The sequence below is a fragment of the Haliotis rufescens genome, unplaced genomic scaffold (genome assembly GCF_023055435.1).
Source record: "Haliotis rufescens isolate VD_foot unplaced genomic scaffold, xgHalRufe1.0.p SCAF_58, whole genome shotgun sequence".
Classification (NCBI taxonomy): Eukaryota; Metazoa; Mollusca; class Gastropoda; order Lepetellida; family Haliotidae; genus Haliotis; species Haliotis rufescens.
The window spans coordinates 2,745,271-2,763,998 of NW_025964312.1; the positions used below are offsets into that span (position 1 = coordinate 2,745,271).

The 18,728-nt window shown below is 38.9% G+C and overlaps 1 protein-coding gene across 1 annotated transcript in view; it reads right to left on the reverse strand.

Annotated features, from left to right (window-relative positions):
- LOC124149582 overlaps nt 1-18,282 on the reverse strand; it is a 35,398-nt gene extending 17,116 nt beyond the window's left edge. Inside the window, exon 1 of the mRNA XM_046521265.2 lies at nt 17,232-18,282. Coding sequence (XP_046377221.1) covers nt 17,232-17,724 — 493 coding nt within the window. The 5' untranslated portion in view covers nt 17,725-18,282. The remainder of the gene's footprint in view (nt 1-17,231) is intronic.
- Nucleotides 18,283-18,728: the final 446 nt, after the last annotated feature.

The following is an 18,728-nucleotide window of genomic DNA, read 5'->3' on the forward strand; positions in this document are numbered from 1 at the left end:
ATCCCAATTAGCACCCCTTCCGATTGATCAATGTACACAAGACTTATTTATTCGCGTATATTACGCACTCGTGTGTTATATGCACCCTTAATTATGGGCAATTAAATTCTGGAAAAATATATCTGTCGTATATAAACATTTCAGGCTGTCAGCATAAACCACGAAATTTATCTTTCAACACTGTTTTTTTTCACCAAAATAATATTCTAATAAGAGCCCCATGTTTCTAATTTTAAGAGCGCCCTGGGCGCTTATTACGTCGTATACGGTATTTTTTAAAGATTTTGTGATTTGACTATTTTTGTTTGGAAATAGAAATTTAGATGAAAATGTGTCACCAAATGAGACTTTTTTAAATAGTTTTGTAACATGTTTACTTTTGGTGATCACACAATAAGCTTCTGAATCAATGGATGCTTGGTATGCTACATTAAGGGGGGTGTGTGACATCACATAGTTGATCAGCCGCCATGATCCACATCTTGTCAACACACACCTGCTTGTTCAATGCAATTGTTTGCTCCGCGATAGTATTGTTTGATAGGCATTACTTAGAAGTTGACAGATGACACGGTAGACACAATTTTATGGACAGCAACTTGCTTGACAACGGTATAAGGATCTATACCGAAACGTTGCTTTTTACAGTATTAAAGAAGTTGTTATCCATAAAATTGTGTCTACCGCCATGATAGTAATACTAGAGTTTATCAAAAATTGTAAGTAAATATTGGGAGCTATGCATTACCACACGCAATAACCGAGTTCGAGCTATGTACATAAATAGGAATTTAAAAATGACAATAGTGTTGTTGACAGTATGCACAACAATCGATAGTTTCAACAGTAATAACGAATGCATACACCTTGCCTATTTCAAACGCCAGTTTCAGATTCCATAATGACAACTTCAGACTAGGTGAGTGAGTGAGTGAGCTTTTAGCATTATTTCATCAATATCATGGCGGGGAACACCAGAAATGGGCTTCACACCTTGTACCCATGTCGGGAATCAAACCGGGGTCGTCGGCGTGACGAGCGAACGCTTTAACCACTTGGCTACCCGACCGCCCCACTTTAGACCGGGGATAATTATGTCATTGAGAATGTCAGCATTTCTTTATTCATTTCTATAACATGGATTAATAGAATTATCAAGCATCAAAGTTTGTTTACTCCCATCACAATACAATTGCAATAGTGAAAAAAGCCCCAATAGTGATCGCTGATGTAAAATGCATACATGCATGACAGTGGTAGAAACTAAGATTTTTAGTCCACTAGTCCTGTTAATGATAACATATAGCAAACTATTCTTAAATGGGGCAAATATCTACTGGTCCTTATTATACCTTAACTATTGAGCAGTTTGGTAAGGACAAAAGGACTAGTGCTAATTTCTGACTTTCTGATCTTCAGCAGACACCTGCATGTACAATGCACGATCTTCAGGAGACACCTGCGTGTACAATGCATGATCTCCAGCAGACACCTGCATGTACAATGCATGATCTTCAGCACACCTGCATGTACAATGCATGATCTTCAGCACACCTGCGTGTACAATGCATGATCTTCAGCCCACACACGTGCATGTACAATGCATGATCTTCAGCAGACACATGCAATTACAATGCATGATCTTCAGCAGACACATGCATGTACAATGCATGATCTTCAGCACACCTGCATGTACAATGCATGATCTTCAGCACACCTGCATGTACAATGCATGATCTTCAGCCCACACACGTGCATGTACAATGCATGATCTTCAGCAGACACATGCAATTACAATGCATGATCTTCAGCAGACACCTGCATGTACAATGCATGATCTTCAGCAGACACCTGCAGGTACAATGCATGATCTTCAGCCCACACACCTGCATGTACAATGCATGATCTTCAGCACACACCTGCATGTACAATGAACGATCTTCAGCCCATACACCTGCATGTACAATGCATGATCTTCAGCAGACACCTGCATGTACAATGCATGATCTTCAGCAGACACCTGCATGTACAATGCATGATCTTCAGCACACACCTGCATGTACAATGCATGATCTTCAGCAGACACCTGCCTGTACAATGTGTACATGAATGACCTGTCTCCACAAGAGTACACTGAGACATGACTGTCCCCGCTAAGACAAGGCCATCACCCAGTAATCAATAGATGTCGTCTATAAATGTCAACTCCAGATGAATATTTAATCGCCATCAGACCGAAGTCGCAGTAACCTGACATTTCAACCGTCTGTGTTAACACTGTCAGTGATAAACGTATTGCAATATACTGCCATATACACACGTCTGTGTCAACACTGCCAGTGATAAACGTATTGCAATATACTGCCATATACACACATCTGTGTTTACACTGCTAGAGATAAACATATTGCAATATACTGGCATATACACACATCTGTGTTAACACTGCCAGTGATAAACGTATTACAATAAAATGCCATATACACACGTCTGTGTTAACACTGCCAGTGATAAATGTATTGCAATATACTGCCATATACACCCGTCTGTGTTTACACTGCCAGTGATAAATGTATTGCAATATACTGCCATATACACCCGTCTGTGTCAACACTGCCAGTGATAAACATATTGCAATACTGAATATTTTTTCAGCAACGACCAAAAAAAGCATATCTCCAAATTGTCTGTGCATGATATTTAGTAGATTGTAGTGTCAGGGTCCCTGTTGGAGTATGATTTAACACCACTTTCAACAATATTTCAGTCATACCACCATAATCACAGCATGACAGCCTGAGTGAGTGAGTATGGTTTTACGCCGCTTTTAGCAATATTCCAACAATATCACGGTGGGGGACACCAGAAATGGGCTTCACACATTGTACCCATGTCGGGAATTGAACCCGGGTCTTCAGCATGACGAGCTAACGCTTTAACCACTAGGCTACCCGACCGCCCCCCATGACTGAGCCTGATGTCTGTGGAAAACACCCGATCCAGTTAGTCGCCTCGTATGACAAGCATATAACAAACAAGAGGAAAGTCTGGTCACGTGATAAGCCTTCACCTGTGCTGCGGTGTGGTCACTGGAGCCGAAATGGAAAAAGAGGAGTGTTAGACCGAGGGTTATCAGCTACTGTTTACAAACAAAGCTTCAGAACGGTCGACGTCCTGTCCCTTTAAATACACCATTCTAACACAACAGGACCAGATACACATTAAGATCATGTAAAATAAACAGAAACTAGGAGAGTCCATGCTGAAGTTGTATACTTCAGTGGGGAATTAAAGGAAGCCATGGACCTATACCCAAAGGCTGGCAGACCTAAAGTAACATGTGACCTCAATACGTCCCAATAGAAATTCCTTTCCGAACACAACACCACTGTCTTTATAGTTGTATTGTATTGTATTAAACATTTATATACCACAGATATCCAGGTATTAATATCTGCTCAAAGGCGCATTATATTTGTTCCCGGACCAGCAGATCTATTGCATTCAAGTTATCTTTATCAACACAAAACGGGTAGTAGTGATTTTTTTGTAGAATATCCCAAGGCTAAGGATAGCATGATAATATAATCGCCATTTGGAGACAAGTGCTTGGTAAGAATGTTCAACGGCTTTTTTTATACTAGCATCATGCAAAACGAGCCAGCTCAAAGGGAGACAACTCAACTGGGATGTAATGTTGCATACCACAGCTCGTTATGGACAGAATTAATCATTAGCCAGTGACATTCCTGTAAGTGTTTTAAGTCGGGATCAATACATCCTACATCAGCTGCTACGGTAGTGACTGCATTGTAGGTGGCAACATCTACAACTAATCAAGCCACGCCCAAACGTGGCAACTCAATTATTCATCCATCTGCGTCTTACTTTCCTATGTTTATATACTGAAGAAAACTGTTTATCATCTGAATCATCTAATTCCAAAGTTATACCAACCAAAAATAAAACTGATGTGATTATATTAAAAATTGAACTGATTTTGGCAAATTTATTGTAAACTTTTTCTTCTTAATCTGGCAGGGGGATGGGTGGCCCAGTCGTCTAAGGTTATGCAATTCGTTATGCAGAGTTGCGTCCCTTGGGCACGCCAGAACTATATGATCATGGGTTCGAATCCCGGTTCACCCTGATGATGTTTCTAGATTTGTCAGCACCATACCCGTGCTTGTGGGTTTCACCGAAATGGTAAACATCTGAGACCTGCATCACTTGGGGCTTTCCTCCCACATTAAGCTGACACGCCGTGATATAACTGGAATACTGTTAAAATCGGCGTTAAACCCAACTCACTCACTCCATCTTCATCTGGCTGTAGTGGATGAAAAATGCAACCTTATACCGCTGTAGAAACTAACATTTTTAGTCCAGTAGTCCTTATAATGATATCATATAGCAAAACCCTTAAAAATGGCAAAGTCCTTATGACACCTTAACTATTGGGCAGTTTGGCAAGGACTACAGGACTAGTGCCAATTTGTAACACGGCTGTATGCCTTGGCTAATACAGTTACTGTATTCGACGTAATAAGCGCCCAGGGCGCTCTCAAAATTAGGAATAGGGGGCTCTTATTAGAATTTTATTTTGATGGAAAAAACAGAGTTGAAAGATACATTTTGTGGTTTAAGCTGACAACCTGAAATGTTTATATAAAACAGATATATTTTTCCAGAATTAAATTGCCCATAATTAAGGGTGCATATAACACAGGAGTGTGCATCATACGCAATCAAATAAGTCTTGTGTACATTGATCAGTTGGAAGAGGTGCTAATTGGGATTGTTCACTTGCCAATATATAAAAAAATATCGCCCTGGGAGCTTATTACGTCGAATACGGTATTATTCAGTCTTACAATGCTACCTGACACCTTGGACATCACTTCCAGACCTTGACCTTGACCTTAATCAAGCCAACTTCTTACGGTCCAACAATCATCCAAGTTTCAGGATTGTACAAGTGTACAACTGGCAATGAATGATACAACCATGTTTTACAATAACCTCAAGAGACGATCTTGACCTTTGACGGACATTAACAAGCATTTCCTGCGGTAGAGATTGTAAAGATATGTACAAATATGAAGTTTCATGCTTATCGAGGCAACTTTGTCTCAGAAACTGACAATGATATAACCATGTTTTACCAAAAACTAAAGCTGACCTTGACCTTTGACCCATTTTCACAAAAATCTTTTCAAAGCAGAAACTTCCGAGAGAATGGTCAGTTAATAAAAAAATTTGGCAATACAAACAGATTCTGTGTCTTAAGAACAGTACTGTATTCAATATATCAGACACCCAGCTCAAACAAGTGCTCTGACCAACTTCAAGACTAATCCGTAAGTAATTTGCACGCAGTGTTTGGAATAATAGGGGGTCGTGGTTCCCTCAGTGTTGCTTCTATATTATTTGAATCAAACTGAGCCCTTAAACTTTCAACTCTTAACATTGGCGCCTTAACAAGGAACACCAATATCAACCACTGAACACATGACGACAAGTGAAGATCTGGGGTAGAATAGGTCTTCACCAACCCATGCTTGCCATAAAAGGCGACTATGCTTGTCGTAAGAGGCGACTAACGGGATCAGGTGGTCAGGCACGCTGACTTGGTTGATGCATGTCAGTGATCCCAATTGCATGGATCGATGTTCATGATATCAATCACTGGATCGTCTGGTCAAGACTCGATTATTTACAGACCGCCGTCATATAGCTGGAATATTGCTGAGTGCGGCGTTAAAAAAACAAACAATGAACCGGGGGTGGGACGGGTAACTTGGGTAGGACCAGGGTACCCACAGGACTACCAGTACCCATGTTAAGTCAAGTGATATATAGTTTAGTTACAAACATTATCTAGAACTCTATGGCTACACTACAAGTCACTAATGTTCACATTTCTTTCTGACTATGCACCCATTCCTTCTGACTTTTCATATGGTTGAATAAAGATATAATTAAGTCAACTTCAGTGTATGCATGACCAGATCATTTAACACATGTATTGCATGTGCTGTGGTAAAAAAGAATTCACAATCAGACATTTTGTATCTCTTGAGACCTACAGTGGGTACCCGGTAGGGTCAGGTAATAGGGGGGTGGGTACCCAGGTAGTAAATTTGGACTCGTCCCAGCCCTACAACCAACCAACCAACTGTACACATGACACAATCTTTTATGCATGAATAAGTTCCAAGACAAACAAATAGCAGAATATTTCATAATAATGGAAAAATATATAGCCAACAATTACAGTCAGGTATATTAGTCTAGCATCCAAACATGTAATATCTCACTGCCAGTGGGTCAGGCTCTCTACAAGGAAGTGTTGTATGTAATATAAATTACGACTGCGTGTCAAAGTGGCACTTATAAAGAAGGCAGTGAAACCAATGACCTACACCGCACTGAACAGTGTTTCAATTACATCACGGCACGCAGGGATTTATCTTGGCTTTCACCCTAGGTGCGCACAGCACAGTAAAATGGAACAAGAGTTTGGCACTAACGTGGCTATATTCTCCGCCCCTGTTGCAGAATTTAATTAAATCTAAACAAACCCTAACCTTTTTTAACTTGTCATGGAAATTGTAAAGAAAAGAAGAGTTTTGAACCTAAGTCCATCTTATTGCCATGAAAACGTAAAAAAATAAAAATTTCAAAAATTTCTAAATAGCAAAAGTTCCACCAGTTCAGCATGTACCTGACAGACCTGCAAAGTTTCATGAAAAAATATTGAACGGTTTCTGAGTTATGCTCCCGAAACGAAACGTGACGGACGGATGGACGGACGGAGCCCGTTTCTAACAAAGTTGGCGAGGAATATAGAAACGGGCGGGGGATAAAAACAGGGGATATTTTTAAAGTTCATATTTACCTAATTTAAGAGGTATTTACACATTGTATTTCCAATAATGTAAAAATAACCATTGAAACCTCCTTCTCCTTACTCGTCCTTTATCAGTGAAGTACAAGTCACCTTGACCATGCATGACATTAGTCATGACTTTATATTAACATGAATCGGGATTAGTTTCATTCCCATTGGGGAATTTTGCCTGATCTTTGCGGGCCGGGACAGGAAACATGAGGCCAGGCATCGGCCTTTGACCCGGTCTAGATAAGTCCTTCACAATGGTAAACGCTTTGCATGTCAATGGAGGAATAAAAGCCATGATGGCAATGGAATTTGGGTACACCTCAGTGGACAGTATTTCAGTTATATCGCGACATGTCAGCTGGAGTGACGAAGGTCATTGATCAAGGGTCATGGTTGTGGTTGTCCCAGCACTGAAGCTATCCACCCCTCTCCACACCACATACTGACATATTTGGGGGATTTACCTAGCCTCACTAAGGAACAACATAATATCTTGTCACAAAACTATTTTAAAAGGTATTTCTAGATAGATCGTAATATTTTTAGATAGCTTCCAATATTTCTAGATAGATCCTTGCGTTTCTGGAGAGATTCTTTCATTTATGGATAGATCCCAGTATTTCTAGAAACAGTCAAGTCTTGTTAATCTGACACTCGTTAATCCGACAATCGGCTTTATCCGACACTTATGATGGGAACTGATTAAGTCAGTGCTATTTAGACCCGTTAATCCGTCAGTCTCGCACTCCGACTCCGACACACCTAATTTGCAACAAATTACCGAAACAACTCATTAATCAGTCTCGTTAATCTGACACAGTGGTCAGCGTACTCCGTGGTCATCTGCCTGCGAGTACACAGCCCGTGTTTTGATGCGAGACGAGTTGGCTGGTGGCTGCATATTACAATGGCTGCTGAGATAAACTTGTTTAAAATTTACAATAAATGTTTTAAATAAAGAAAACAGGATTAATCACATGCTAAGATAACCTCAGTCTCATTAAAATTAGATCAAGATACGAGGACATCCCATTACAGGTCACGTCAGAACAACTTTTCGCGAACTATGACCGACCAATGAAATGACTAACAGGAAGTCAACGTTAGCCACTTAGAAAGCAGCTTTCTAAGCTTTGCGGTACCAATTTCAAACTGGCGACTTCCATTCCAGACTATGCTTTTAAAAGTATTTTGAATACGTCATACAGTTAGGAACAGTTGTTTTGTGTTGAGCTTTTAGCGGTTGCATGATTAGAAAACATATTCCGCTAACAATGTAACATAACAATATGAATATTTCATTTTTATATTTTTATTAAGTGTTTGTATCCTTATCTATCGTGTAGTTGTCCGATTTTGGATAACGAATGTTGATACTACTTAATTTCGTTTATCTGACATACTCGTTAATCCGACATAATCATATGCAACCAGCCATGTCGAATTAGGTCTTGATAGAGCCCTGCATTTCTAGACAGTTCCCTGCATTTCTAGATAGATCCCTGCATTTCTAGATAGATCCCTGCATTTCTAGACAGATCCCTGCATTTCTAGACAGATTCCAGTATTTCTAGATAGATCCCTGCATTTCTAGACAGATCCCAGTATTTCTAGATAGATCCCTGCATTTTCTAGACAGATCATGGCATTTCTAGACAGATCCCTGCATTTAAAGATAGATCCCTGCATTTATAGATAGATCCCTGCATTTCTAGATAGATCCCTGCATTTCTAGATAGATCCCTGCATTTCTAGATAGATCCCTGCATTTCTAGACAGATTCCAGTATTTCTAGATAGATCCCTGCATTTCTAGACAGATCCCAGTATTTCTAGATAGATCCCTGCATTTTCTAGACAGATCATGGCATTTCTAGACAGATCCCTGCATTTAAAGATAGATCCCTGCATTTATAGATAGATCTCTGCATTTATAGATAGATCCCTGTATTTATAGATAGATCCCTGCATTTATAGATAGATCCCTGCATTTATAGATAGATCCCTGCATTTATAGATAGATCCCTGCATTTATAGATAGATCCCTGCATTTATAGATAGATCCCTGTATTTATAGATAGATCCCTGCATTTATAGATAGATCCCTGTATTTATAGATAGATCCCTGCATTTATAGATAGATCCCTGCATTTATAGATAGATCCCTGCATTTATAGATAGATCCCTGTATTTATAGATAGATCCCTGCATTTATAGATAGATCCCTGTATTTATAGATAGATCCCTGCATTAATAGCTAGATCCCTGCATTTATAGATAGATCCCTGCATTTATAGATAGATCCCTGCATTTCTAGACAGATTCCAGTATTTCAAGATAGATCCCTGCATTTCTAGATAGATCCCTGCATTTTCTAGACAGATCATGGCATTTCTAGACAGATCCCTGCATTTAAAGATAGATCCCTGCATTTACAGATAGATCCCTGCATTTATAGATAGATCCCTGTATTTATAGATAGATCCCTGCATTTATAGATAGATCCCTGTATTTATAGATAGATCCCTGCATTTATAGATAGATCCCTGCATTTATAGATAGATCCCTGCATTTATAGATAGATCCCTGTATTTATAGATAGATCCCTGCATTTATAGATAGATCCCTGCATTTATAGATAGATCCCTGCATTTATAGATAGATCCCTGCATTTATAGATAGATCCCTGCATTAATAGCTAGATCCCTGCATTTATAGATAGATCCCTGCATTTATAGATAGATCCCTGCATTTATAGATAGATCCCTGCATTTATAGATAGATCCCTGCATTTATAGATAGATCCCTGTATTTATAGATAGATCCCTGCATTAATAGCTAGATCCCTGCATTTCTAGACAGATCCCAGTATTTCTAGATAGATCCGTGCATTTCTAGACAGATCATGGCATTTCTAGATAGACCAGAGAATTTCTCAATAGATTACAGCTTTTCCAAATAAATTTTAGCATTGCTAGATAGATTCCAAAATTTCTAGATACATCCTTGCATTTTTTAATTTAGAAACATCTTGGTAAAATTAAAATACATTCGGTTATGACCTTATCATAATCTCAACAAGTGATAAGAAAACCGCCTGAGATTGTCTATCATGGTACAACAACACATGATATCATCGATTTCCAAAAGCCTGCAATTAGCAACAAAACGCTGGACAGACACTGATGCTGAGCTATCCAAACACTGGCAATAGACGACCATGTAATGTCATTGATTGACAGATTAGCAGGTATTTAGCAGGATGTGTGTCATGACGGCCTACAGCATGCGGCTACTTATACCTGGGTTTATGGCTCTCCGTGGCAGAGAATAGCTTCAAGGGTAACCACCACCACTTATCCCATATCATAAAGGATTTGTTTTATCCAGCTGAGGTCAAATAGCTCATTTTCTACCTGTGTTTCACACAAAAGAAATATAAATTATATAAAAATATTTTTAGTCTTGGTGTCACATTCTCGGTTCAGTATGTCATGTTCAATTGATTTTTTTTCAGATTGTTTATATAAGCAAGGAGGTGGGAAGGATTTTTGTCAGTTTATATGTTTTAAATGCAGATTTGATATTTCTAAGCAATTTTCAATTGAAATTAAATAAGATAGCAGGTTTTGAATTTTGAAATGTAAAAAATCTACAGGTCTCCCAATCAAGAGTTGAGACTCAAAATTAAACAAATCATGGGTTTATTTTCAGTAGGTTGAATTTTCAAGTTCAAGGACTGATGACTTGGTATAAATCCAATGGTTCACATTCAAACCATAATTTTCACCATGACTCTATAAAATACCTTAATAAAACTTTAATAGGCAATAACATCGTCTCGCCCAGATTCTCTGAGGCACTATAAGACGTCATAATTAGAGACTTGTGTTGAACGGAGGCATTGTTTCTGTGTTATTACAGCAGACACGATGAAAAGCTTGTTATCATACCTCCATGTCAGGATGATGAGATCTGATTGGTTCACGTGTATCCTGCTTAGGAGGGAAATAAATTTCTCAATGAAGAATAAATCCCTTATACCCCGCCATGAACAAGTCAGGCTGCACTTGGATTTCTCATAGGGAAAATAAATCCCTCATACCCTGCTTTGAAGCAAAAAACCGCATGCCTTTTCCGAGTCAATGAAAGTCACGTGACATAGCAAAAGTATACCTCAGCTCAATAGAACAGCTGTTTTCTATCAATTTTGAATTTGTTTTAGTTCTTCTACAATGTCATATTAAAACATGTTGGTAAGATAAATTCTAGTAAAACATCACAAGGGGTACATGTCCTTTTATGCGTCCCATGTTAGGTTTGATACCACGAGCTGGAGGCGAGACTTATAATATATACCGTATTTTCTTTAGTATAGTGCGCACTTTTTTTTCGAAAAAACACAGCTGTGTAGAAAGGGGTGCGCATTATACATGAATTATGAGTTTGGATGTTTTTTTCCCCCATGGAAAGACATTACCGTGAGCACGTAACACCGGAAATACCATGTCAACAAATCCATACTGAAGTACGCAAAATAATCAGGGTTATTATTATTTTAAATATGTTTAGTAAAGGCTGCATATAATTAAGAAAATAATGGAATATATTATTCCTGATAAAAAAAATAGTTTCAGATACAATTGTTGCCGATCCTTGCATTAAAAATCCTATAAAGTTATATCATTGGGTGTGTCTTGACCGGTCGATTCCAAGAAAACGTGTGTACAGCTGATTGCTGTTTCCGGCTTAGTTTACGAGAAAATACACAAGGTAATCTTAATCCCTAGATATAAAACAATGCCTAGCAGAACAATAAATACTATTTAAACGGTAAATAAACATGTCTGGTGATTTTTTATCTCAAATTTCAAATTTGTACTGACGAAGTTTCTCAGCACCCGTTCGTTTGCCGGACTTCGCTGAAAGGGTACGGTGTAAATTTTTTCTGCGCATTATATTCAAATTTCTTTTTTTCCAAAATATTGAACCCGCTAGAGGGGGGTGCGCATTATACATGGGTGCGCACTATACTCAAGAAAATACGGTAACAAACAAAATAACAACTAACAAACAGGGTTCTAAACAACTTGAATCAAACTTGCTTGAAATATTGCCTGTTGGCTAAAGCCTTGTTCCCCCTTGTTTCACCCTTAAAAACATGCAGTGACCCCAACAACATCGAGTTCTAAAACACACATCACAAATTTTAGCCTATTACCAACTTATGCTAATATATGACTTTTATCAAATATATGGTTTTATCATCTCATGCTGATATATGACTTTATCAAATATACGGTTTTATCAACTCATGCTGATTAGGCCCGGCTGAAAAGATTGATAATTGGAATTATCGTCGATGGGAAGAAATATTAATGATTATCGATATGAAATTGTTGTCATGGATAATAACTTACTTAAACTATTGTAATGAAGTTAGATCTACCAAAATAGACTTGTTATTGTCAATCATGTCATTTGTTGAAGACATGAACCAAAAGTTTTTGTTATATCTCAAATGTCCACAAAGTAATCTATGCATAAATGCGCACCAGTGGCGTGAAATATGTTGATTTCTTTCGGGACTTTCTAGCACATTTTGCTTATGGATGCTTCTCCGATTTTTATCGATAATTGATCGATATTTAGTTAGCAATTATCGATCTCTATGATCTATGTCCATAGCCATCCCTACTGAGTCATGCTGATATATGACTTTTATGGACTCATGATCTATGGGACTTTTACTGAGTCATGCCGATATATGACTTTTATGGACTCATGATCTATGGGACTTTTACTGAGTCATGCCGATATATGACTTTTATGGACTCATGATCTGTGGGACTTTAAGTAAGTCATGCTGATATATGACTTTTATGGACTCATGATCTATGGGACTTTAAGTAAGTCATGCTGATATATGACTTTTATGGACTCATGATCTATGGGACTTTAAGTGAGTCATGCTGATATATGACTTTTATGGACTCATGATCTATGGGACTTTTACTGAGTCATGCTGATATATGACTTTTATGGACTCATGATCTAAGGGACTTTTACTGAGTCATGCCGATATATGACTTTTATGGACTCATGATCTATGGGACTTTAAGTGAGTCATGCTGATATATGACTTTTATGGACTCATGATCTATGGGACTTTTACTGAGTCATGCCGATATATGACTTTTATGGACTCATGATCTATGGGACATTAAGTGAGTCATGCCGATATATGACTTTTATGGACTCATGATCTATGGGACTTTTATTGAGTCATGCTGATATATGACTTTTATGGACTCATGATCTATGGGACTTTAAGTGAGTCATGCTGATATATGACTTTTATGGACTCATGATCTATGGGACTTTAAGTGAGTCATGCTGATATATGACTTTTATGGACTCATGATCTATGGGACTTTAAGTGAGTCATGCTGATATTATGACTTTTATGGACTCATGATCTATGGGACTTTTACTGAGTCATGCCGATATATGACTTTTATGGACTCATGATCTATGGGACTTTAAGTGAGTCATGCTGATATATGACTTTTATGGACTCATGATCTATGGGACTTTAAGTGAGTCATGCTGATATATGACTTTTATGGACTCATGATCTATGGGACTTTAAGTGAGTCATGCTGATATATGACTTTTATGGACTCATGATCTATGGGACTTTAAGTGAGTCATGCTGACATATGACTTTTATGGACTCATGATCTATGGGACTTTTACTGAGTCATGCCGATATATGACTTTTATGGACTCATGATCTATGGGACTTTTACTGAGTCATGCTGATATTATGACTTTTATTGACTGATGATCTATGGGACTTTAAGTGAGTCATGCTGATATATGACTTTTATGGACTCATGATCTATGGGACTTTTACTGAGTCATGCTGATATATGACTTTTATGGAAACATGATCTATGGGACTTTTACTGAGTCATGCCGATATATGACTTTTATGGACTCATGATCTATGGGACTTTAAGTGAGTCATGCCGATATATGACTTTTATGGACTCATGATCTATGGGACTTTAAGTGAGTCATGCTGATATATGACTTTTATGGACTCATGATCAATGGGACTTTTACTGAGTCATGCTGATATATGACTTTTATGGACTCATGATCTATGGGACTTTAAGTGAGTCATGCTGATATATGACTTTTATGGACTCATGATCTATGGGACTTTTACTGAGTCATGCCGATATATGACTTTTATGGACTCATGATCTATGGGACTTTTATTGAGTCATGCTGACATATGACTTTTATGGACTCATGATCTATGGGACTTTTACTGAGTCATGCCGATATATGACTTTTATGGACTCATGATCTATGGGATTTTTACTGAGTCATGCTGATATATGACTTTTATGGACTCATGATCTATGGGACTTTTACTAAGTCAAGTTAATATATGACTTTTATGGACTCATGATCTATGGGACTTTTACTGAGTCATGCCGATATATGACTTTTATGGACTCATGATCTATGGGACTTTAAGTGAGTCATGCTGATATATGACTTTTATGGACTCATGATCTATGGGACTTTTACTGAGTCATGCCGATATATGACTTTTATGGACTCATGATCTATGGGACTTTAAGTGAGTCATGCTGATATATGACTTTTATGGACTCATGATCTATGGGACTTTTACTGAGTCATGCCGATATATGACTTTTATGGACTCATGATCTATGGGACTTTAAGTGAGTCATGCTGATATATGACTTTTATGGACTCATGATCTATGGGACTTTTACTGAGTCATGCCGATATATGACTTTTATGGACTCATGATCTATGGGACTTTAAGTGAGTCATGCTGATATATGACTTTTATGGACTCATGATCTATGGGACTTTTACTAAGTCAAGTTAATATATGAATTTTATGGACTCATGATCTATGGGACTTTAAGTGAGTCATGCTGATATATGACATTTATGGACTCATGATCTATGGGACTTTAAGTGAGTCATGCTGATATATGACTTTTATGGACTCATGATCTATGGGACTTTAAGTGAGTCATGCTGATATATGACTTTTATGGACTCATGATCTATGGGACTTTAAGTGAGTCATGCTGATATATGACTTTTATGGACTCATGATCTATGGGACTTTTACTGAGTCATGCTGATATATGACTTTTATGGACTCATGATCTATGGGACTTTTACTGAGTCATGCCGATATATGACTTTTATGGACTCATGATCTATGGGACTTTAAGTGAGTCATGCTGATATATGACTTTTATGGACTCATGATCTATGGGACTTTAAGTGAGTCATGCCGATGGATCATATATCATCAAAACGTGTGGGTAAGAGCCTCTATTTATCACACTGCATCATCTTGCTGTTGGAGGACAGCCCATGAAGACCCCGATAATAGATGATTGTTATGACTTTGGTAGAGTGAGTGAGTTGGGTTTAACGCCGCTTTTAACATTATTCCAGTTATATCACGGCGTGTCAGCTTAATGTGGGAGGAAAGCCCGAAGTGATGCAGGTCTCAGACGTTTACCACTTCGGTGAAACCCACGAGTACGGGTATGTTGCTGACAAACCTAGAAACATAATTGGGGCGAACCGGGATTCGAACCCACAATCATAGGTTTCTGGCGTGCCCAAGGGACGCAACTCTGCACAACGAATCGCTGCGCTTTAGACGACTGGGCCACCCGTGCCCCCGACTTTGGTAGAACTAACAAGCAGGAGTATATGGTGCTGACAGTGCAAGAATGATAATCAGCTGAATCTGGGAGTCAAATCTGTGACTAATGGACCAATCTTATTAAACATATATTAAATCCTGCTTGAAGATCTGACATCCCACAATAGGGGGATCTGGGGCAAACTTTGCCCGGCCAGTCCAAATGAAGGATGCTAGTGTCTTCTAGCCATTCATTGTCAACCTTGTCAAACAATTTGGCTTGATTCTTTTACCACCTCTATGTAGATGTTTTTAACAAATGAAAATACACAGAATATGAATGTTCCTTCAACGGTACTGACCATTAATTATGTTATTCAAATGAGATTAATTAATTATTTTAATCAATACCAATTCTTTTTGTGTAACCCTACAAAATCAACAGAACATTGAGCCATGGTCAAGTGACACAGTGGTGTTAGTAATGTTATTGCACTGAGTGAGTTAGCTTGGTGTAACGCCACATTGAACAGTATCCAAGTTATATCACACAGTAATCCAATGAGTGAGTGAGTGAGTGAGTTGGGTTTTACGCCGCTTTTAACAGTATTCCAGTTATATCGCGGCGTGTCAGCTTAATGTGGGAGGAAAGCCCGAAATGATGCAGGTCTCAGACGTTTACCACTTCGGTGAAACCCACGAGCACGGGTATGGTGCTGACAAACCTAGAAACATAATCGGGGCGAACCGGGATTCGAACCCACAATCATAGGTTTCTGGCGTGCCCAAGGTACGCAACTCTGCACAGCGAATCGCGGCGCCTTAGAAGACTGGGCCACCCGTGCCCCCAGTTGATAATAGACCATACAACACTACAATTAACTAAGAATGATGGTGAGAGCCAAGCTCGGGCTTGTAGACTCAAAACTTTCTGGCACAGACTGCAGGAGTTGAATTCTTTAGACAAGTTATGTCATTTCCAAAATTAGTTGAGTCAGTGAGTATAGTTTTACACCACTTGTAGCAATATTCCAGCAATATCACTGTGAGAGACACCAGAAATGGGCTTCACACATTGTACCCATGTGGGGAATCAAACCCGGCCCTTTGGCGGGACAAGCGAATGCTTTAACCACTACACTACCCCACCGCCCCAACAAATTACTTGAAACTAATAAGCTGAATTTGTTTCAATCCATCCTTTATTCGTAATCTGTGATTAGCACTGTTGCACATTTCTTTGCTTTATTCAACATGCTGTAAGTCTAACACAGCTGCCATTTCATTGGTAGAGGTAGCTCCTATTATCATGTATTATAGTAAATATGAAAATTTTCTAATATTCAACAGCAAATTATTTACAAAGGGTGGTGATAAATATATTTATTGTTGTACATCTCTCAAAACTATCAGTAGTCACTCATAGTATCAATATCAATTATCAATATATGAAGGTGTCATAGGTGTATTTGCCAATGGACTAAAGAAAAGTGTGATGCATTGATAGTTGTATCAATCGTTTCACCCTGTCTCAATGAATTTGAACTTTCTGTTTCTGTTAAAGTTTTTTAATCATTAATAATTAAAAATGTCAATCCACACGTACCTCTCCTAGCTTTATACTTCGGGGGGGTTTGCTCCCGTTTTTTTAATCCATCACGTAATGACAACAGCGTTGTGGTTTTCTTCTTCTTATGCCGAGACTTAGCTTCAATGGCTTGAGCATGGTGTTTAAACCCCGGTGGTCGCACATATATCGGCCCACTTGCTGTGCTGCTGTTGGGAGATGCCACATTCTCATAATCATGGTCATGTTCGCAGCCATAGGTCGAAATAGACGGACTTGTCGGACTCAAGGGTACGTCTGTGGGGCGGGGAGGCGTGGTGGACGGTAGTTGGGGGGGGCACACTGTTTGGGGAGCACTGCTCAGTAGGGGTTGAGACAAGCCTTGATGCAGCTGTCGCGGACTCACTGGATTTCTAGAATTCCGTGGACTGTCCAATGTGTCATCCTCATCGCTTGAGAGCGATGGCCCCCTCTTACCCCCTGTGAGTTTAGGGGGTGGTTGTGGCAGTCGAGTTAATGTTGTGGTTGCCATGGTAATTCCAAAAAACAAACAACAAAACAGATATATATATCACACGCTATATAGATGTATATTCCTGTGAATCACTGTAGTGGACGGAGTTTCCAGTAGACCTGGAAATCTGGGGTATCACATGTAGCGAGCGCCAATTTGGACGGAGAGACACTAAAACAATATTCACTTCTTTATTGTCACCACATAATGACAAATCCTCACATTATGACCGACGAAGATGTAGTCTTCGACGATCAATTCTCATCAGAAACTATCCATTAAAAAAACAGCACCATTGACACATATGTGTCATCTGTCCAGCCTTCAGGTCGGACGTGCAGGAACACGATGTGTTCTCATGCGCAGTGAAACGTCAAAACATTCGTCCGGTCTGTTCGCAAACGTTCCCATCGAAATCCGCTGCATGCTAGTGGTTAGAGCCTGGAGTTGCCCATCGTAACACCTCATTGCACATAACAATCATAACTTCATTGTTTAAATGTCTGGCACGGATGCAAAATGCTCTATTGACACCACGTTGTTTTGGATCTGTTGATACAACAATCGTCGCCATGCTGTGAGCCTAAGCTTGTTATAACGAGCCGTGTGATTGGTGGATTGGACCATTGACGTCAGGGTACCTGTCAAGTTTGTTTGCGTTGCCATCCAATATTAATCTATAGTCTGTTTCAACATATGCGGTCAATGAAGCCATACACACCAGGAAGATTATGACAAAGCGGTTTATTATGGATCATAACTTATTTAACATACACACACAACGTTTAAGGGCTATTTCTCACTCTGTCCCTTAATCAGGTGAATGCCGGGGTGGTAGAACATGCAATATATATCCCCGTGTTGTGGGTTTTCGGACGCTTAAGAAACATTCGCAGTTTTCTCTCTCACGAACACCTGGAAAACATCTCATTCGCTTTTAAAAGACAACTTTCTCTTAAAAACAAGTAATCATCTGAGTATTTACAATGTCAGAGCGACGCTTCATCCCCAGTTATAACGCG